The 22,875-nt window shown below is 35.3% G+C and overlaps 1 protein-coding gene and 1 long non-coding RNA gene across 4 annotated transcripts; both read left to right on the plus strand.

Moving 5' to 3' along the window:
• The first annotated feature begins 8,406 nt into the window (after positions 1–8,406).
• On the plus strand, positions 8,407–11,851 carry LOC147495003 (uncharacterized). Its single transcript, XM_086568298.1, has 4 exons — positions 8,407–9,335; positions 9,816–9,879; positions 11,085–11,485; positions 11,668–11,851. Exons 1-4 carry the CDS (start codon positions 8,407–8,409, stop codon positions 11,849–11,851), a joined length of 1,578 nt encoding a protein of 525 aa, XP_086424424.1.
• A 7,379-nt stretch (positions 11,852–19,230) lies between these two features.
• On the plus strand, positions 19,231–21,520 carry LOC147495004 (uncharacterized). 3 transcript variants are annotated; one of them, XR_015200345.1, is made up of 3 exons: positions 19,231–19,479; positions 20,907–21,090; positions 21,170–21,520. It is a non-coding gene; the product is annotated as an uncharacterized LOC147495004 (long non-coding RNA). The 3 variants fall into 3 exon arrangements; XR_015200346.1 differs by having other exon boundaries at positions 19,232–19,479; positions 20,919–21,090; XR_015200344.1 differs by lacking the exon at positions 19,231–19,479 and having other exon boundaries at positions 19,486–21,090.
• Positions 21,521–22,875: the final 1,355 nt, after the last annotated feature.

Below are 22,875 nucleotides of genomic sequence, written 5' to 3' on the forward strand. Positions count from 1 at the left end.
ATCTAAACAATTTAGCTACAAAAACATTGAAACCAATTGAATGGTCCACATAGGTACCTTCATTTATTTGTTCTTGGATTGAAATTAATGTTCAAATTTCAAAATATATACACAACATGACATGACAATTTAAATATTGTCCAAAAAATAAAAAATCACTAAAATACACCCCTCCCCATAAAATTCTAGATCTCAAATTTCTCTTCTCTCTTTCTTCCACGAGATCCCTCTTCTTATAAACCCTAGATATATCCCGGAAAACCAAATTAACATAGAAGATAAGATGACAAAACAACCGAAAAATAAGAGAGAAACACCCGAAAAAATCAAAAGTTTCCATGTCACAAACAAAAAGGAAAGCAACTACCGATAAAAAGACGAAATCGAAGGTAAAAATCATATTTTTTTTTTAATTTTGTTTGTAAATAAACGAAATCTAAAGTGAAAATGCTTAATTTATTATATAAATATGCATTTTCATATATAAAAGTACAATTACATATATATATATGTGTATGAATTAGTAAATTACATATATAGCTTCATATGTAAATTCGTATTTTCACAAGTGAATTTGTATTTGGTCATCTTTTGAAATTTGTATTTACATATTTGAATTTGTATTTACATATTCGAAATTTGTATTGCAACAGGATGTAAAATCTACTGGTTCTAACAAGGTATTCCGTTCTTCTACATTGCTAATGCTAAAACTTGTACAAGATTGAAGGGAAGAATTAGGGATATTCATATCACCAAGATGAAAGAAACTCCTTTTGGTAATCTTTTTATGGTTTTTGTCGATGGAAAGGTCGATAATAGAATGTTAGAGAAACCAAGTCACATCATTATAAAGTTGTTAACTAGTTGGTGCAAGGAGAGGCATAAGTTTAAGATAGGAAATAAGTTTGTGTCTTTATGTCTATCTGATGTGGTTGTAACCTTTGGGCTTACCATGATGGGGAAAATTGTTTTTTTCCAGTCAGGAACGAGAATAGACGAAGCTATTTCTGGATCACCATTCCTGCTTCTCTAGAGTTAACAAGATAACAACAATGGTTGTAAAAGAAATTTTGAACCAGATTGTAAACTCAACAGACCCTACGGATATTGAAGATGTGGTGAGACTACTCGTTATTTTTCTGGTGATGACAGTATTTGCAAGGAGTGGTGCGAGTGGAATAGCTTGGTCCTTCCCAAAGCATGTTGAGACTTTGGAAGCTATGTGGAGTGTGTCATGAGCTATCTCAGTTCACTCAGAACTGATTGAAAACATTTGGAAGTGGGATAGCAGTAGTCCATTCAAAATTTCAGGATGCATTATTCAGCTTTTGGTAAGATACTTACATTGTCTACAAATTCATATTTTCATATGTAAGTTTAGTTTGTTTTCTGACATATGCATAGTCATATTTTCATAGCCTATATCATCCTCACATAATAAAAGAGAATATACATTTGCATATGCATATGTCAGATGTCATATGTTGGTAATATACTAACATTATATTGTCAGCATTTTAGTATTTTCATATGTAATTTTGTTTTCACATATGCATAGTTATATTTTCATAGTCTATATCACCTGTCAAGTGTATGAAAATATATATGAAAATAGAAATTTACATATGAAAATCTATATTTGCATATGAAAATTGAAATTTACATATCCAATGCAGATGTCATATGTCATATGTTGGAAAAAGAATTCTATGAAAATGTTGCTAATACAAATTCACATGTTATGTGCAATACTTTTTGTGTAAGCATGTGAAACTTTGTGATTCAGTCCGCGAGACTTGCTTCCCACGGATTGCAAAGTGGTCGATGGAACGACTAGCGGATGAAGTACCAAAAACTTTTAAGCCAGAAAATGTTCCCAATTCCCACATCAAAGTAAAATTGGAACTAAACGAGGAAGAGAAAGAGGCATTATACCCTGGACACCACCAAAGTGAAGCTGAAAAGCTTGAGGAGGGAAAATGCTGAGTTGAAGAGGGAGAATGAAGAGTTGAGGAAACTTAATAAAGATTTAAGGGGTGAACTTGGTAGACTGACGAGAATAGTTTGTGAAGAGAGTCTAGAAGATATGTTTGAAAATAATGAACATAACGAGTTCTATGGGGAGGAAAATAGGAGAAATATAGATTCTGTTGAAGGAGGAGGAGATGTCGGTTTGGTTGAAGGGGGAGGAGATGTAGATATGGTTGAAGGAGGAGGAGATGTAGATATGGTTGAAAGGGTAGAGAACAGAGATGTGGATTTGGTTGAAGAGGAAGGCAAAAGAGAGTCCGAGTTGTCCGAGAAAGAGTTGGCTGAAAAGGAAGACATTGGAGAGACTGAGTTGTCTGAGAAATAGTTGGCTAAGAAAGAGACATATGAAGAGGAAGAGAAAGGTAAGGCAGATGAAAAGGAAGAATCCGAGTTGGATGGAGAAGAGTAAAGCAGAGAGACAAAGTAGAAAAAGGTGAGGGAAAACCTAACTCGATGTTTAAGAAAGTGAAGGAAAGGGATCGGAGCGGATGAAGAAAACATCAACAATATATGAGTTCGGAAATATTAAGAAGCAAACAAGGAATACTAAAGTTGCTGAAATTGAATTGGATGATGAACCGGTGATTGATGCAGATGATTTCGAGACTCCATCACCACGCGTAGGAAAGCCTATGTCAAGACCACATTCAACCAAGATGTGGAGTCTACTTGATAAAGAGAAGTTGTTGTTGGTGGAAAGTTTTTTCAGAAAAGCAAACCAGAAGTAAAATTTACTTTTCATAAATATTTGTAAGTTTTTCTTATCGTCTATGTAATTACACAAATTGTTTTGATCGTGTATGTATATTGCAGTACAATTGCGTGGATGAACATTCAAATGCACTTGAAAATACAGGGGGAACACGTGAACCACCTGATGTTGAACTTCTTCGTTAGTGATAAGGTAAATCTTTTGATTACTCAAATCTTTTGAAATGAAAAAACTTGCAATTTAGTAATTTTTCGTATTGTTTATGGTAGATCATTGATTGGTATGTGCACTTCCAACTCCCCAAGGAAATGGAAAAGCTAATTGGATCTTCTCCACCAAAGTGTCTCCATTTCTCATCATTTGCATGGGTAAGCATCTTCCATGTAATTTAATTATTGAAGTTGAATATGTAAATTCAACTGAATATGCATACAAGGCATGAAGATGTTGTTGTTCTTATTTGTTGTAGCTGGCTTTAAGAGATAACTAGAAACAAGGCATGAAAGTCTATGTCACAGATGTCCTAAAACAGTTGGACAACAAGGTTGCTCATCTATTTTTCATCATAAATAGTCCCAAGTTAAGAAAATACAAAAATGGTTATCACTGGACTTTGCTTCATGTTGATACTTTGAATTGGGAATGGACACACTATGACTCTTTAAGGCCAAGGAACTACAAGAAGAAGAAATACATTTCGTTAGAAGATGCTGAACTGTTGGTAAGTGAAATTTTATTTTAAGTTACTATGTAAATTTAAGTTTACATAGGTCAGTTACTATGTAAATATAGATTTGCATATATATTTACATAGTTTTGGTAAATTTTTGTTCAATTTAATGCAGCAAGAGAGGGTGGTGGAAGCTATTAGATGTAGGTGTCAAGAGCTAAGGTTACTAGATGTGGATTTGATGAAAGATATCAAAGTTGGAGCATGCCCACAACAAGGAGCATCGTAAGAACTTAACATCCCAAACTTAAATCTCTTTTTAATATCTTATCTCTTATCTTAAACTTCTTTTTTTGCATTTTCAGTTCAAATTGTGGTTTCTTCATCATTTTGTTTGTGAAGGCTATAATATGTGGAAAAGCTACCCAAGATATAACGCTAGAAACCGCGAAACAATTGAGGGTTAACCTGACATATGAGATTGTATCAAACCAACAAGAAAAATGGGATCCAAAAGAAGAATGCAAGAAATGAAGAGTTGATTTTCCATATTTCTAGTTGATTACGTTGTGTTTATTTGTGTTAAAACATTGGAACCATTCTAACTTGGGAGTGTTTGGTTATGATGTACTATTACTGTTAATGTGTTGGAGTTGTTTAGTATTGTTCTACATATACAATCTTTGCTGGATTATACTTTTTTGTATGGTTACTTTGCCAAAACATTTTATTATGATGGATGAAATGTTTATAGCTTTTTGGAAATATTATGTGTGCAGAGTCAGAGTCCCTTTCTCTGTCAGGTTAAACACCAATATAATTATCTATATTTGTGAATCCAAGGTTACTTGAAAATCACTCTTTGTCCTAATAACATACTTCATTATGGTAGTTATTAAGAAGCTATTTATTGTCATCACAAACACATAATCTCTAAACAACCAACTGATCACCATTTCATCCTCTATCCCTAAATTGGATAGCAAAGCTAGCTCAAACATATACTAAATAACTTTAGTGACTATGTAAATATAGATTTACATATATAATGACTATGTAAAAATACATTTACATATATTCTGTCAGGTGTCAAGCCAATTTCATTCCCAAAAGGTATTATGTAAATTTAAGTTTTCATAGCTTTAGTGACTATGCAAATATAGTTTTACATATATATGACTATGTAAAAATACATTTACATATATTTGGTCAGGTGTCTGGAACTTTTCAATCCCAAAAGTTATTATGTATATTTAAGTTTGCATAGGTCAAGTTACTATGTAAATATATATTTACATATATAATGACTATGTAAAAATACATTTACATAAATTTTGTCGTGTCGGGGCTAATTTCATCCCCAAAAGTTACTATGTAAAACTATATTTTCATTCTCCAACTAAAAAACGTAACATATAAAATCCAACATCAAACTATAAAATCCAGCAAGTTCATCGACATCTTGTTTTTCATATACGAGCAACATCAAAGAATAGATGAAAAATGCAAATTCATTGAACGGTATAGAGCTTGTTGTAGGAGTGGAGCCCACTTGGGTTCTTGGTAGCCATAGCAAGGGCCCTTGTTCTTCTTCCTACCTCTTGTAGCACCCGTCTTTGTGCTTCCGATTTCTTATTAGTATCCCCATCTTCTTTTTCAGATCTGGAGGTAGTAAATCAGGCACACTTGGTATCTTAGTAGGCATTTTATTGTTCTCCACAGGTACTATAGTTCTTGAATAACTATCACGGAATGTCTGAGAATAGAAAAATTTATCACAGTAGGTATACACATTCAATCCATCAGCCAAAATGGAGCGCAGTGCGTGTGCACAAGGGAATCCTTCGATTCTCCACCAATTACAAGAGCAGTGACTTCTATTCAAGTCAACCAAGTGAGTATGAGTAGCACACACCTCAAAAATACCCTCCCTTGACTTGAGAACAATCCAACTTCTCCTCACCTCGATCCTCTCAGCCAATAAAGTTTCCATAGATGGATATAAGATAGTAGTCCAGCTCCTAGATAACTCCCCGCCCGATCGGATATCATTTTCATAATTTCCCCCATGAATCTTGTCCACCATTGCAGTGATAGGCAAGTGGCACTACCAAAAAAGTGACTTTTAGCCTCGGACATATTGCCGCGGCTAGGGGTTTGGTGGCTATATCTTACTTGTTGCCACGACAAACTAAATATGTGGCAAGAAGTACCTTTTTGCCTTGTGATTATCCTTTTGTTGCAAAAGGTGCATTTTTTGCAACCGTTTCAATGTGGTCGTGGCTTTAAGTCAGACCTTTCGTAGCGAACAAATTTTGCGCGTGGCTTTAATTAAGTGTTTGGCGTCGATGGCTGCAAAAAGGCTATTTAAAACATTAAATAATTATTTTCATTAAAAAAAAAATCAGAAAATAGAAAATAGATGTTAGCGTTCCCGCGGTTCTTTCGCTCGTTTATTTTGGTGAAAGTTGAATCTCAAATAACAAAAAGAAAAAGAAGAAACCGAAAACCCAAATACTTTTCACCGGCTGCCGCACCAGTGCCTTCTTCTTCACCGCCACCTTCTTCTTCACCGCCAGTTGCTGCCTTCTTCTTCACCGGTTGCCTTCTTCTTCTTCACTGCTTCTGCCTCCTTCTCCATTGCTTACTTTACCTTCAGGTAATCCATCATCTTCTCCCCTACGTTTTATTTTAGAGATTTGTTTAAGAAATCGTATATTTTTTTGTGATTTGAAGCACTCTTAGTCACATAAACCGTGTAGATGGTATGGAGCTCCCGCACTCAAACCGCGGTTTGGCGGATTTAGATCAAAAGCTATTCAAAACCGCGCTTTGGATTTAAGGAACCGCTCTTTGCACTAAAGAATCAGTTAATTCATTTCTAATCATCCATTTAGATGAGTTTTCTGCTAGAGTAAAACACAAATCTAATTATCTATACAAACCATTCACTAATTTGAAGAACTTTAATAGATTCTCAACTTTAAATCAAAATATTGAAGATGAATTAATCAAAATCCAAAAACAAAAAAATTTTTGGAAGAGATGAGAATATGACGATTTTATCGAACTAGCGAGTTTTGTTTCTCATAATTGATGAAATGGGTTTTTGTCGAGATGTTGTCGTTCATGAAATTTTTGGGTCTCTGAAGTGTGAAGAAGGTTTAAGGAAGAAGACCTGTACCACTATACTATACTCCCCATCTCATAGTAGCACTAGTGTAGTATAACTTATTTTTTTCTCAATTTTACTGACCAACTCAATAGCTAATTATGTTTTGTCCTTTCTCCTAATTCTACTTCTTTTTCAATCCTTAAGAATAATTTTTTTTTGGTTAGAACCATTTGTAACTTTGTTATCAAACATTTGATTTATTAATCCTTTATTAATTACTTTGAGAACACATAAGAAAAAATCAAGTATGATAACTAGCATTTGTTACTCAGTACTTCATTAATTAGTAAAATTACTAGTATATAAAAGTGCTCTGTGGGCACTCTCAAAGTGGGTGCTTCTCAAGTTAGGCGCTCTCGCTCCCGCTCTCACTCTCGCTCCCGCTCAACGATCTGGTGACTAAGTCAAGCACTTCATTATTTTATTTAAATCTAAATATCGTAAGAATATTTGATCAATTGATTCGACTTTTCTATTGTTAGAATATTGTATATATATATGAGGTTTTAATCCAATTTATGTTATTTTTGGATAAAAAGTTCGACTTTTCAAATTTAAAGCTTTAGCTTTCCTCGTATTGAGTTCTAGTTATGTTTTCATGGCTATTGCTTTCTTCAATTATGTGAGACCAATATTTGGTGGTAAATCCCACATTTGGACATTAATATGGCCTTGTTGTCAGTCTTTTTTATTGGTTCTCCTATGTTATGTTAGGATATGTTAGTGAATATATTAATTTTTGAACTTGATGTAGGATATTATATTCTTCTTTTTTGAACAAGATTGTCTTTTTTTTTTTATGTAGTTGTAGTTCAGTTTTAAATGGATAAAAGTTGGATGGATCCGACTCTAGGAAGATGCAATCGTAAGTATATACTTGGTTGTGAGAAATTTATCGAGTTTGCTTGGAATAATCGAATTAAGGAACTTGGTGGTGAGATTTCTGCCCATGTGTAGGATGCCTTAATCTAATGTTATTGCCTAAACATATAGTGGAACATCATATAAAGAATCGTGGTATACTACAGAGTTATGTCCGTTGGACAAAGCATGGGGAGAGTGTGGAGGTAAATACCGAGTCTAATCAGGGTGATGATATGCATACAATGTTGCAAGATGCATTAGGATTTCAAAACATGGTTGGTATAGACAATGACATACCACCTAGTTCGAATACAAATGAGTCTAGTTCTAGTGACACTCGAACGGATGAGCCAAATGAAGAAGCACATAAGTTTTACAAGTTGTTGAAGGAAGCGGACACACCCCTTGTACCCGGGCTGTACTAAGAGTTCAAAATTGTCTTTTCTAGCAACGATTGCTTCATGTAAAGTGTCTTAACGGCTGGAGTAATCATTCGCTTGACATGTTGCTTGAGGTATTAAATGATTCACTTCCAAATGACATCAATATGCCCAAGAATCATTATGAATCAAAAACAACTTTGGGATCTTGGGATGGAGTGCATTAAGATAGCGATGTCCTAATGATTGTATGTTGTATTGGAAGGATAATAAACCAGTCATGGACAAGGATAAGCTGTGATGTATGTGGTGAGTCAAGATGGATCCGACTTTGAGTGTACAGAAAATAGAGTTAGTTCATCTGCAAAACCTAAGAAAAAAGGCTGCTAAGGTTTTGCGATACTTTCCTATAAAGCCAAGACTCCAAAGATTATTTATGTGCTCAAAACTTCTAAAGATATGAGATGGCATCGATGATCGCATCGAAAGATGGTGCTTTGAGGCATCCGGTGACTCAAGGAATGGAAAAGCTTAGACCAAAGATATCCTTCATTTGGTTTAGAATCTCGCAATGTCGGACTTCGGAATGGCTAGTGATGGCTTCAATCCTTTTGGTAGTCTTAGTTCTATTCATAGCACTTGGCCCGTTATTCTAGTTCCGTATAATCTGCCGCCTTGGATGTGTATGAAACAACCTTTTCTCATCATGTCATTGCTAATTCCTGGCCCTAGCAATCCTGGAAATAACATTGACGTGTACTTGCAACCATTGATTGATGAGTTAAAGGAGTTGTGGGAGAAGGGAGTTGAGACGTATGATGCCTCTTCAAAACAGAATTTTAAAATGCATGCAGCTGTTTTGTGGACTATTAATGACTTCCCAGCATTTGCTAATTTGTCCGGATGGAGCACTAAAGGACAACTTGCATGTCCCTCTTGCCATGAGAAGACTTGCTCAAAATGGTTGCAAAATGGGAAAAAGTTCTGTTATATGGGAAGTCATAAATTCCTGCCACTTGATCATAAATATCGAAAGAATAAGAGTTCTTTTGATAACAAGACAGAAATGGGAGTTGCCCCAAGCCCCTTTACTGGAAGTGATGTACTTGCTCAATTAGATGGATTCGACCAAATCACATTTGGTAAGGTGAATAGTGATAAGGTTATTGGACAAAAGAGAAGTCGAGAGGATAATTCTTTGCCACACAATTGGAAGAAGATTAGTGTATTTTTTGAGCTCCCATATTGGAAATACCTTTGTTTACTCCATAATCTAGATGTCATGCACATTGAAAAGAACAACGGTGAAAGTTGGCTTGGGACACTGCTGAATTTAGAGAAGAAATCAAAGGATAACCTGAAGTCAAGACAAGATTTGGTGTTAATGGGTATGCGAAAGTCACTTCATCCGATAGCTAAAGAGGGTAACAAATACTATATCCCCCTGCTCCCCTTTACCTTGTCCTGGCGAGAAGAGGAAGCTTTGTCAATTCTTGAAAGGTATTAAAGTTCCGCGATAATTTTTCATCAAATATATCGCGTCATGTTCGGGTGAAAAAATGCAAAATACCGGCCTAAAAAGCCATGATTGGCATGTTCTAGTGCAGCAGAATCGCTTCCGGTTGCAATACGTGGAATCTTACCTAAGGAAGTTACATTAGTTCTTGTTGAACTCTTTAATTTCTACAAGCGGTTGTGTTCAAAAGTATTATGGGTTTGCAGAGTTGGAACGTCTTGAGTACCGATGATTTGTCACACTATGCAAAATGGAAATGATATTTCCTCCATCATTTTTGATGTTATGGTGCACTTGCCTATTCATTTAGCTGGTCAAGCTAAGCTCATTTGGACCAGTGTACTATCGATGGATGTACCCAATCGAAAAGGTCGATGAAAAGTAAAGATAATAGTAATGGTTACTTTTGTTTGTATTTTGTTAAAATTTGAACTTAAATTTTGTCATCTTTTATATTTATTAAGGTACTTGTACACTTTGAAGAAGTATGTTCGTAATAAGAGTAGACGGAGGGATCCATTGCGAAGGGTATCTTGTCGATGAATGCTTGACTTTCTGCTCAAGATACTTAGATGATGGGATGGAGACTAAGTTCAACCGGACGGGGAGGAATGAAGAGTTCGAAGTTGTTGGATTGGATGGACGATTTTCTATTTTTTCGGATACTGATCGTGCTTTAGGGGAAAGGAACGTTTAGGACTTTAATGACGATGAGTGGGAACAAGCTCGTTTGTATGTGCTAATCAATTGTGAGGAAGTGGTACCATTTATTGAGTAAGTCCACTTTATTGAAATTGTGCCTTAGTTAAAAAGAAATATTATTTATAAACCTATGTCAGTAAAATGCAATAATGTTTTGTACAGGAAACACAAACAAGTGATTAGGGATGAGCTCGGGCAGCGGGGAAGTGCTAGGAATGTGGACCGTATTCATAATGAACGGTTTGGTAAATGGTTTGAAAACCAAGTAAGTGTTAATTGTATGCAGTTAGATTATGTATATCAGTTTATGTACTCTATTTACTTTTTTCCAAAGTAGTTTTGTAGATAGCAATATGATTTCTTTGTTTAGTAACATGCCTCAAGAAGGATTCTACTTGTTTTATTTATATTTATGTTTAGCTGATTTAGGGATATTTAGAGGATGTTTAGTACAGTTTAGATTTAGTTTCTTATTTAGGGATGTTTGTTCTACTTGGAATTTAGTTGCAGGTTCCTAGAGCATTGGTAATTAGTCTGTCCAACACAAAGAACAAGGAAAAAATAGGAAGATGTTAGTAAATCTCTCTCCCCCTCCCTCCTACATTAGTTGTTTCCTTTTCTTTTGGTCCCTGGAGAGTGGAAGACGATAATGTCTCTGCATTACCGAAGTAATTAGTTGTAATAGCTCTTTTTCTTTTACTTCAAAGTATATCTTGATCTAATGTCGATCTACTATAATGACTTTACTTGATCTAGTTGTGTTATCAATAGTGATAAAGTTATTAGGGCTATTCAAAATTTCAAACCTTATAATAATTACTCATGTACAACAATTTATATTCTCGCTCGGATAGAGTGTTGTTCGAGGTCTGAGCCTCAAACCTTGTAATAAAAGTCCAATATTCTGCCATGTTGTTTGTTGCAAAAGAAGCCATTTTTTTTGTCTTCTTTCTTTTTGATTGGAGCTACTTGCTATTGATTGCTTATGTTTACTGAAGTTCAACATTATTTTTTTCTCCTTATCTGAATAGGTCCAGCAAATGAAAAAGGATGGGGAGTTGGTCAGCGAGCAACTTCAGAGTTTAGCATATGGTCCTAGTCGATTTGCTTCTTGTTTCAAGGGTTGTATTGCAAATGGATACAGATTTCACACAAAAGCTCGTGAGTCACGAAGGAAAACTCAGAATAGTGGAGTTTTTGTATCGGCAGAAACATCAAGCTTTGCGAGCGCGAAAGACATGAACCCAGTGACCGGTAGTGTGGGTTATTATGGTGTGTTGAATGACATAGTTGAGTTGCGTTATTGCAAGGAGAATAGAGTGTTTCTGTTCAAGTGTGATTGGTGGGATGTTATGACTCGCGCAGGAATGAAAATAGATGAATATGGGTTCACTACTGTGAACTTTACACGAACCTTAGCTACGAGTGAACCGTTTATTTTAGCATCTCAAAGTTGAACAAGTTTTTATCTCCAAGATAATTTGGATGATAATTGGCGAGTTGTGTTAAAGACGCTTCCAAGGGACTTGTATGATATGGGTTCAGATGAGTTGAGTCGACGAAGATAACACGCCTTGCATGCGCAAGATGTGGATAACATAGTTGATGACACAGACACGACATTAACGGTTGGACTAGAAGTGAGATTGATGGAGTAGAAGTTGTTGTGGATACTATTGATGAAGATATCATTGACGGTGTCGAATGTGATGAAAACTTCATCAATGATAGTGATTGTGATGAAGACATTGATAATGATTGTGATGAAGACAATGACAGTGACGATGATTATATGTAGTTTTTTGTGCTATTTTTTTTTGTGGGAACAAACTCATTTTTTGTGTATTTTTTTTTTTGGGAACAAACTCGTTTTTGTGCTATTTTTTTTTTTATGTTTTGGGAGTGGTTATTATCTAGTGTCTTCCTTGATGGATTTACTTGATGAATTGCTTTATGTGACGATTTAGACAGGTGCAATGGTCAAACGATTTCGAGAGGATCCTAATGGTGACGAGAGCGGTAAGTTTAACTAAACATTCTAGTTCATTATTGTCTTATGTTTAATTAATGAAGCTTTGGGCTTGTGTACAGCTGGAAAGTGGGTAAGGGGCACTTCTACCCTTCCTAAGGTATTTGACCAACCAAATGGCTCAAAGTTGGAATTGGTATGGAAAGGCAGACAACCAGTGGGACCTCGGAAACATCCAAGCTTGTTCTCTGAATCTCTTGGAGTATTAATGGCAACGTCACGTCGATTTGATTGGACAAAAAATTGGGAGCTCCAAGATGTAGGCGACAAAGAGTGGTTATGGGATAACATTAAGGTATGGACATTTGGATCTGCACACACTTGCACTAATTTAAAAAAACTGTCTATTTCATTTCTTAGTAGATCTTTTTGTCTCTCGTTTTAGGATAAATGGGAACTTGATGAGACCCGGAAGGAGCCCACTTTGGCTCGATTTCGGGGCTAATTCAGAAACAAAAGAGTAAATGGAAAAGGAACTTTTATACCCGCTATGCCACATATGAAGAACATTATAAGCCATAGGCCGCAAGCAACTATCGCGAACAGAGTGGGTTCAACTTATGGAGTTTTGGGATACTCCGAGCATCAAGTAAGAAAAAGTGTAATGTTTAGCTTAAGTATTTTTATAGGGTACAATACTAACTAGAAGATCTTTTTGTATAGGCAATTTCTAAACGTAATAGGGCTAACCGTGCTAAGCAAATAGCTTAAGCATCTTCTTTGGAAGAATAAGTTTTCCCCAGTTTGAAGAGATAATGGTACATATGCTTATTATTTTTATTTTCCTACTGCGGCATTGAATTTGACTAGTGATTAACAATTAATAAATTTCTTTATATTTGGTTAGAGTCGAGGGAGGATTTGGAGCACCCCCTTCCCTAGGAGATCTTTTTGTGAGGACTCACACAAGTTCACAAACGCATGACGCTCTTGATGATCAATCAAGAGAATACATTGTATGTAACAATTTCATCTTAGTAATAGCTTCAGTTTAAATATCATACTCGGCTGTATTTAATATCCCGTGGTGTAATTTTTTTTTTTGGAATAATGGCACAAAATGAAATACCTAGCAGGTATAGATGAACATGGGACACAACTACCTCTCTCGGATGAGATCTATAGGAAGTGATGCCTCCAGGCGGCATGGGCGTGTGAGGTTGAAGGGACGAGGTGTAACCCCAACCAGCTACTTTGGCTCCGACTATCTTCGGACAATCGTGTGAATGACCGGAAAGCCAGTTGGCTGAAATGCAAAAGAGTAGCACAAGAGAAGGAGGAGGAAAGACGACTTGAGATTGAAAAGATTAAGAGGCAAGCACAAGAGAAATATGAGCAAAGGCGACATGAAATAGATGAGATGAAGAGGGCAGTTGGATGCACGAGATGCGGACATGGAAACACAACTTATGCAAAAGGTGGCTAATTTTGCCCAAATGGTATCAATGAGGTATGCGTAAACATGCTTAGTTTCTTGTCTATGAATGTTCTTTTTCTTTATAATCTGAAATGGTCTCTTAGAGTCCAGTAGTTATCTTCACCCCTGTTAAAAACCTTCCGGATGCATATTGTTAAGCCATTGAGTCCAAATATTTGTTTAAGTAGTTAGCTTAGATTTCATGGCAACTTGGTTAGTTCGGAAGTGGTTTTGAGCTTAATATCAAGTACTTGCAACTTTGAGTCCAAATAGTATTTAAGTAGTTGCTTAGAGTTCAAGTCGAACCCGATATACACCTTGGTGTCCAAGTCTAGAGCAAGCTAGAGTTCCTATTTGATCGTTACAAGGGTTGGTTATATTAGTGCTACTACTTAACAACCTGTTGTAAAATTTCTCTTGAATCTAACAGTTTCTTGTAGGAAACAAACCTATTATTGTTGGCTGTTGTTGTTTGTTTTTCTTTCTACATACATTGTGGTTATTATGTTATAATAGTGTAACTACTTAAACATTCTATAATAGCTTGAGCTCAGGTTCTTACCATCCCACCAGAGTGCTGCACAAACTTGAACTATCGGAGTTGTTGAATATATATTAGGATTAAAAGAAAAGATACCCAAATCATTTTAAATCTTTGATTGACCTTTTTTCTGTTCATTTTGATAGATTATTATGAGACAAGAAGGGAACTATGGAAGTGTTGTTATGAATAATAGACCTTTAATTTCCTAAGCTTGATTGTATTCAACTGTGTGCTTCTTGTTTTGACTCTTGGTGCCTTTTGAGTGTTGTCTATGTTTTGACTTTTGAGATATTGTCTACTCTGGTGTCTTTGTTCAGAAATGTGAAAACGAGGTTGTCACGTTTTAGTAGTAGGATGATCGATCCTGCATTGCGTTAGATTCTAACCGTGATCCATGTAAGAAACCATTTCTGTAGGATATTTCACTTCCGAAACTTGAGTTTAATCTTGGATGGCTAGTGAGATGCTGCTGAGCCTCAATAAACCCATTTTTCTGGATTTCAATTGGGAAGAGGTGCTAGAGCAGGGTTGTGCTTGAACTGCTATCGCAGTCTCGTTTAAGCTACTTGCTGGCTTTCTTCATGAAGAAAATGATGACCCAATTTCAATAACATCAGGAACAACAAGATACGAACTGGGCATATCGGGAACAAAAACTGGTCTTGTAAAACTCTCGTCGTAGAGTCTTTGACTTCTAGATATTCCTGTGCCACACATATCAGTCTGTTGCCATGGTAAATTAGAATTTAAATAAGTTAGATAAGTTATTTAGATAAGTTTCATAAATTATAACTTTAGATAAATTTAGATAAGTTAGAATTTAAATAAGTTAGATAAGTTATTTAGATAAGCTTCATAAATTCTAGATAAGTTATAAAGATTGTTTCCTGGAATCAACTTACTCTTTAATCATGCCGGTCTACCGTCAGATGTACTGATTGTATTAATTGTTAGCCGTCCGATGTAGGCTTCACACAAAGCACTTAAAGACCAAACTGTTTTATTATATATATATATATATATGTATATATATATATATATATATATATATATATATATATATATGATCTACTTTTTATACCATAGTTTATACCACACACTTCTACAAAATGAGTTAATGTCTAATAATTTGTGGATATGATCTACTAATCATAGATAACATCTACACAAAAAATTATCTCATTTGGAAATCTCTAACCTAGTTGAAAATCATTGTCAACTTTGAATTTTTTTAAACGGCTCAAATTATTCGATTTTGCAATCATCTTTTGACATAGTTAAACAGTATCAAATGAGTTGAAATTTTATAGAGGTGATCTTCATGGTTAGTTGAACACATCCACAAAAAGCTAGGTTATAATTCGAGTTGTAGGTGAAGTTGTGGGGTATGGTATAAAATATGGTATAAAAAGTATGGTAAACGGAACGTGCTCGTATATATAACTCGATTCTTATTTTGCAATCTTTTAGTACGTCATTTTTGCAAAAATGTATTCAATGCCTACCAAACTTTTATTTGTTGTGAGCAAAGCGAAATGTGACCCACTGATATAAAGATTTAGTTTGAAATTCAAGACATGAGCAAACAATGCAATTTACTGATTTCAATGACCCACTCAAATGAAGGAATACTGAAACAAAGTGGTGGTGTGCTTTATTTGTTTCAGATTGTTTTTCTCTCTCCATCGGTTAATTGTATCCTTGATATCTGCTTATTTTTTAAGCTTTTGGCCAAGTAAGAGCCTTTGTTCAATTCAGTGTTACAACTTCACATTTCACAAATCTAAGTTATTTGTTGATCAACCGCAGGTCGAATATATGATTCTCCAAATAGTTAAAGTTTGTTTTTTAACACAGTCCTTTCGAGTCTTCATTTCCACAATTACTACATTATACATGTCCCAGGCTCCGTCTTTGTAGATTGTGCTACACTACTACTATCATAATTTTGTTTATGTGACATGTACAGTTCATTTACACTCCTACTTATTATTTTGTTAGTTACATTACATTCTACACTATTGGCATAAATCAATACTGTGACACATACCTTTTCCCATATGTATCTTCTTTATTAATAGTAATTCGTTTCAAATATAGATTGAATTGATAGTTCCTTTATGACAGGCATGATTTGTTTTTTCTTTATTTGAGTTTTATGCTAAGCCATGAGCATGTTTGTATCTTTGTCCTGTCTTGAGAAGTCAATATATATTGTTTCTCTATTCCCACGTCAAAAACCGTAAGGCTACCACTTTCTTCACCAAAGGCTACCCGCTATGTTAATCAAGTCAATATACGTTGGAAGAGATTTCTTATATATTTTTTAAATTGTGTAGTTGCTTGAAGCAGCTTAGTGCTTGACAAACACAGCGGCTGGAGAGTTAGAGCAAACAAAAGCTTTACTTCCTGCACATTACCTAAGCTTATTGCTCATCTAGGAGGTATGTTCTATAAGAACGTTAGTACGCGGATCTAAAGCTTTAAAACTTACATTTATAGTTTCGGAGCTTTGAACTTCTCTTTCATATGAGCAATTCTTGATTAATAAAATTTTTCAAGTAACTATTTTCACTCACCTGATCCTCATCTACTAGTTGTATTTTATATAATGTGTTTAAGACTTATACTTCCTTTTTCTGTAGTTATTAGCATGCCCCATCCGTACAAACGGATAAGATTTCAGTGTATTCTAAAGATGTAAGTGTAGTTACTTATTAATAGATCTGATAACAAACCAAGTGTTTTTTTTTCCCATATTCTATATTGCTTTTGTTTGTTTCAATTCAATATGTCAACGATTCTATCCCTATCTTTAGAAGTCAAAGTTTTCCAAACTTACTTTCATTGTTGGTTATTTGGTTATATTTGTATAATCTGATAAGTTCATGGTTGTTTAAATTTTGAATGGGGTTCTTGGTGTTAGTAGTGTACGTACTCAAGTGGGAATGAATTACTCTGTACAGGTTCTTCATATGACATCCTCTTTCATGAATTTCTTCCCACTATGCTTCTTATATTAATAGTGTTAAAGGATGGTTTCAATAAAATGGATAATTTGCTTTATAATTTGTTGTTCACTGTCTTATTTTCAATGATTTTTGGTTTTTGGGTAATCAAAGTTTCATTTTTTTCCCCTTTCTGTTTAATGATTTAAGAGAGGATATAGTTGTATAATTAATATTGTTTCAGCTTATCAGAATTTCAAGTGATAGTTCTTCTATTAGTGCTACTACTAAGTTCTATCACAAGTACATATTATGGGTTTTGTGATGTTGCTCTTTGGGTCCAGTTGCATATGCGTGTTCCATACACACTTAAATGGGATGAGATATTAATTAGTTTGAATTCTTGCTTATTCAACTACATAGATCTTTTATGTTGCCCTAGTTGGTGTTATTTGACATGAAAGTCTTGGACTGATGGAAGCCAATTTATTAATTTGTGGTCCTATATTGTCTTTGTGCATTTCTATGTTTACGTTTGTTATGGGCAGAAACTAATCTTAGCTTTGCCAACGTAAAATGCATCCTTCCGTACGCCGGTCCCAAGCCAGGTTAAAGGATGAGGGAAACGGGTAATATGCCGATCATCCACCAAGGTATGACATCAATTCAGAAAACCTTTTATTGCTTTATATATGCCTACTTGATTTTTTCATACCAGTCATTGATGTGATTAATTATATTTTAGATGACTGCACTTATCCTCAAGGTACAAGAAGTACAAATAACTTTTCAAAGAGCAATCCCATCTAAAAGCATGAATACATGATACTGCTTACCGATACGGCGATACACCAACAAAATCCTTAAAATGAATCTCCCTCGACTCTAAAAGCATCTTGGTCCTAAACATTGAGTCCGTGATTGTAATGACTTGAGAGTATATTTGTATATGTTCATTTCTGCATTTTTTCCCCCTTTCTAAGGGTGCTTTTTCGGTTATTGTTGCTGGAGGAGTTCTTATAGACTACAAAGCAGCTACTTATCATGCACCTAGAGTAAGCATACTCATGCCTTGGCACTGAGGCTCCTTGGTCTAACCATTTCATTCAGATAACAAAATTTTAAAGTTTGAAAATATTCTAATAATTACACCTGAATGAAATTGTCGCTGTTACAGATTATAGTTACAAAACTATGGCCAAGGGATTTCCTTTTTAATTATGTTACAAAGTATGCTTACAAAATTAGGATTTTTTTCTTTTTATAGGTGATTTCAATTTTGTATTACATGTCCTTGAGCCTTCGAATATAGACATTGCATTAATCCTGAACGAGCTTAGCACTCATTCACGTTCGTTGTGGGACTAATTGTACATTGCGTCTAATTGTCTTTTGGTGTTGTGGTAATTAAGTATCATTATATTCGGGTATTCGGGTATAATGTGGATAGCAAATAAGCTAATGTTGTACTTTGGTTGTATATGATTTTGTCATCTTTAGGTGCAAAGTCGAGCTTCCAAGATTGAAGAGTGGACAAGAATGAGCATGTTATATGTGCAAGAGTCTAACACTAACATGCGACCAGGCTAACAAATGAAAGGATCTAAAGACTTCACATGTCAATAAATATCCAAGTGTTCAATGCACATGCACGACATTTGTGAACTTTTCTTACTGAAATAGCATGCAGGTCTGCAATATGTGTGACCAATAATGTTGATTTTTTATGTCTTATATTATATTTCATAAAATGATGTTTCACTTATAGTTTTCTTCCATATGGCACTGTATATGCGGATTCAAAGTTGTTGTTTTTAATGACAACACATTTTTATTACATTGATTTTAATGTGCAATCTGCCTTATTTTTCTCTTATTGATTCAAGTAGATAAATTACCAAATTTTATAATACCTTCGCATGCTAGGAAAGTTAGCTGGCCGTATTGATTTTTCGCATACAGAAAAGCACATTAGCCACGGTTGGTCAACTTCTATATACCACTGTTTCCATAATAACAGTGGCTTATAGTCATTTACCACAGTACAAAACACTTTTCTAATTTTGGAACAAGTAAATACCACTATTTTCGTATTAGGCTTATAGTCATTTACCACAGTAAAAAACACTTTTCTAATTTTGGAACAAGTAAATACCACTATTTTCGTAAAACGGTGGTATATATTATGTACTATGAAATATAGCTAATCTATTTTGTGGTGTTCCTGTTTCATTGAAAACTGCAGTTTATATTTTTGGCAAAATTACACCTACCATGGATAAAGCAGTTCTCCAAAAAAAAAATGAAAGAAGTAAAGTCAGGAAAAGGAAAAAAGGGGGAAAACCGTATGTCTGTAGCAAAACCCAACTTCTCCTTCTCGATTGCGACTTGTATCTCTGTACTTCCGCTTCTCTCTTTCCCCAATTTCTGCCACCAGTTCACGAGTTGAGAAATTAGTCGACAAACTGCAAGATTGCTATTTTCGCATGTAAGTCTTCTTGTTATTGACTTTTCAAACTTTGTCGAGTTAATTGCAAGGTCTCTCTTTTCATTCAAATAATTTCTCAAACTTGAATAATTTTTCTTTTTCACTGTCCTAATATTTATTTAGACTCCAAAATTTTGGGTATTTTTAGCGTAAAAAGTAAAATCAGACATTGTAATTCATTCACAAATTTTCCCTCGCCATTGTTCTTCACCTGTTTGTTTGTTGGTTTTTTTAATTAGATATATATATTTTTGGGAATTTGTTGAATGGTGTAAAATAATATTCGCTTATTGATTGATGCGTTCCTGATTAAGGTGTAAAATTTGTTGAAAGGTTTATTTAGCTTCACTGATTGATGTGTTCCAGATGATAATCGTTTTGTGGCGATGCTCTTGCAATTTTGAGAACTAAATGAATTCTTAATATCTATTTTGAATGTTGGGTCAATTTGGATTGTCTGTTCAAGAAATTTAATATCGTTTGTTATACACCTTTGTTTGGGATTTCTAGTTTTTTCTTTTCTCCCCTGCATTTTACTACGATAATTAGCTGTTTGATGAAAAGAACTGACTATGAGCTAGGCTTCATTAGGAGAAACTGGGAGCAAGGCTTTCCTTAGTCTCATTCCCCTTCACGTGCGTAATGTTGGGTTGATATTCACTAAGGGAGATATGAGGGAAGTTAGCGGAGAGGCATCTAACACTAGCACATATTTTGCTTTGTGTCATGTTTTAAGATAGTTTTTTGTCACTCGCATAGTGGGAAACGTGACAATTAGTGTTTTAGTATCGCTCAAGCATAAATACTGACCCGGTCCTTTACTTGTTACTGTTTCTACAAAATAGAGACAACTAGTTCTATTTTAGTCACCTCATAAAGCCGGTGTGAAGAATTAGTAAGTCAGTTTCTAGAACTAGCTGAATACACGATCGACTAACTACTCTCTCTTAAAATGTGCACTCATTTTGAGAATGACAGGAGAACTGATAGGTGTGCCTTGTAATGGTGTAAATAGATATAAATATGTGGGGAGCAGAATTATGTAGCCTTCACACTCTTCTGTCCTTAAAAGAGTGTTGACTTCACCTCTATTGGACAGAGATGAAATAGTAGTGGTTGCCTTCCCTAGTTGATATCTTATTTTCGGAAAGGGGTGATAGTTTTGAAAATCATATCAAAATGGTGCGTACACACACACTTAGACTTTATAATACTGATTGTTTCTATAAACATATTCCTCATATGGGTGTGTTCTATCCTCACCTTTTAGTTGCAGATGAACACCCACCTTCAGACCGTTTCTGGTAAGATGTGCCTTCATACTAGTTGTGTTTCATGTTGTTAAACTAGATAAACAATGTATGTAGTTTTATTTACTCTTTTGGGCCCTTTTCATGATTTTTGCTAACAAGTTCCGTGATTATAAGGATATGATTTAGGACACTTGGCATATGGAATTTCCCAGAAGACCTGACATGCCATATGGTTTATTTCTGAATGGAAATGGTGGTTTGTCTATCTGGGATAACTACCCAGTTTTACCCACTAGACTTAAAAAGAACGATAACATTGACCTTGTAGAGGCAATTACAAGCATCATTCTCTACACAGGTAAATAACTAGTAAAATTGAAACGGTAATTGTTCTTTATTGGTGTACTAATGGATTTGTTTCTTAATCAAATGGGCAGGTCATATAGATCTTCAGAGGAATTTTTTTTTGTAGCATACAACTGGTTAGTGATTAGTATTGGAGGATAAACTACAATAGGCATTGCTATTGAGTGAATCTTTTGCTTGGATTAATTTAGCTATATGGAGATTGGTGGAGTGGCTTTGACAGGTGGCCTGGTTGCGGCTGTCTCTACAGGACTGTTTCAATGTTTATAGTTAGTTTGTTCTTGTGTATATATAGGTCTTCTTATTATCACAGCATGATGCCTTTCAAAAGTATAAAATAAAGTCGAGTTGTGTAAGAGATAAAGAATTATATTAGTTTTTTAGGAACCAATGTTACCTTCAGTAAAATTACATTTACACTATTGAATATGAGAAGAGGAAAAAAGAAAGGCGAGAGAAAAAGAGAGAAAAGACTGTACAACCTTAGTTAGTTTTGGTCTTCTCTCACACATTGTTTTATATAGAAATTAGGGTTTACATCGTAGAAACTTAAAACAGGTCAGGTTGTGGAGCGACAGGGAAATATCCCAACTGTCAGTTGGCCTATTGCATTAAGTTGTTGATGTACCCATGTACAGGCATCTAGGCCACTAATATAGGCACACAAGTACTGGTGTATTGCAACAAAGAAGTATTGTCAACGGCTCTCATTCCTGTGCACACATACATACTAATGCACCCTAGATGCCCTCTTTCGGAATAATCAAAATTTCGACTCTATGATCGGAATTCTGGTTTTTTGAAAAACCAAAATATTGGGCGGAATTCCGAGGTTTCGTTCGAAATCACAAACACTGGTTAGATCACAGATACGTACACCTTTGGTGCCCCCAAAGCGATCGCGGGCGTTACTCTGATGATCAGCGCCGAACGGCGCCTTGCCCGATCCCGGATCCACCCCACCCCCCCTTGTACTAAAAGAACTCCAAACAGAAGCCCGCCTAAAAAAACTTCAATGGAATCCCATAAGAAGCCTGACAAAACCCAAACCGAAGTCCACTAAAAGTCGGGCCCGCATTTTGTTGATTTCAAGAATGATGCAACACTCTTGTTCCACACTATTAAACAACCCACACGCTAGCGCCGCCCGGCGGATCGCCCCCCAGATAAAGATGATATATCGCCTTTGGCACCCAGGCGTGCATCTAACTTCAGACATTACTGATCACAGATCGCATCCGCCAGACGCAAGATAGATATCGTCGCCTTCGGCACACCCGACACGATCCTCCCTAGTAGTACTAAAAACTCCAACCGAAGCCCGACTAAAAACTTCAATCGAAGGCCATTAGAAGCCGACAAAAAGCCCAACCGAAGTTCTTAAAAAAGTCGGCCCAAGATTTGTTGACTTCAATAATGATGCAACACTCTTGTTCCACACTATTAAACAACCCACACCTCATAATCCCTAAGATTTGCCACCTCATAAGCTAGATCCAGAAGGGGGTAGTGTTGGATGTCCAACACCACCCCTGCTTTGTTATATAGATTGGTGCTAATTATTTGGCCCCACATCATTTATTGGATCTTTTATTTTTTTTTCAATTCAGTGATTTATGTCCATAATATTTAGGCAACATTATACAAATTCAAACTTGTCACTTATAAATGTTCCTCATAAATGTTTTAAGCTTTTAAGGGTTGCTATGTTTTAAGACCCAATGTCGATTTTTAAATTACTTAATTGTGCATTTATAAAATCGGACTCTTATAAAAT

The sequence above is a fragment of the Coptis chinensis genome, chromosome 6, assembly GCF_015680905.1.
Source record: "Coptis chinensis isolate HL-2020 chromosome 6, ASM1568090v1, whole genome shotgun sequence".
Lineage (NCBI taxonomy): Eukaryota > Viridiplantae > Streptophyta > Magnoliopsida > Ranunculales > Ranunculaceae > Coptis > Coptis chinensis.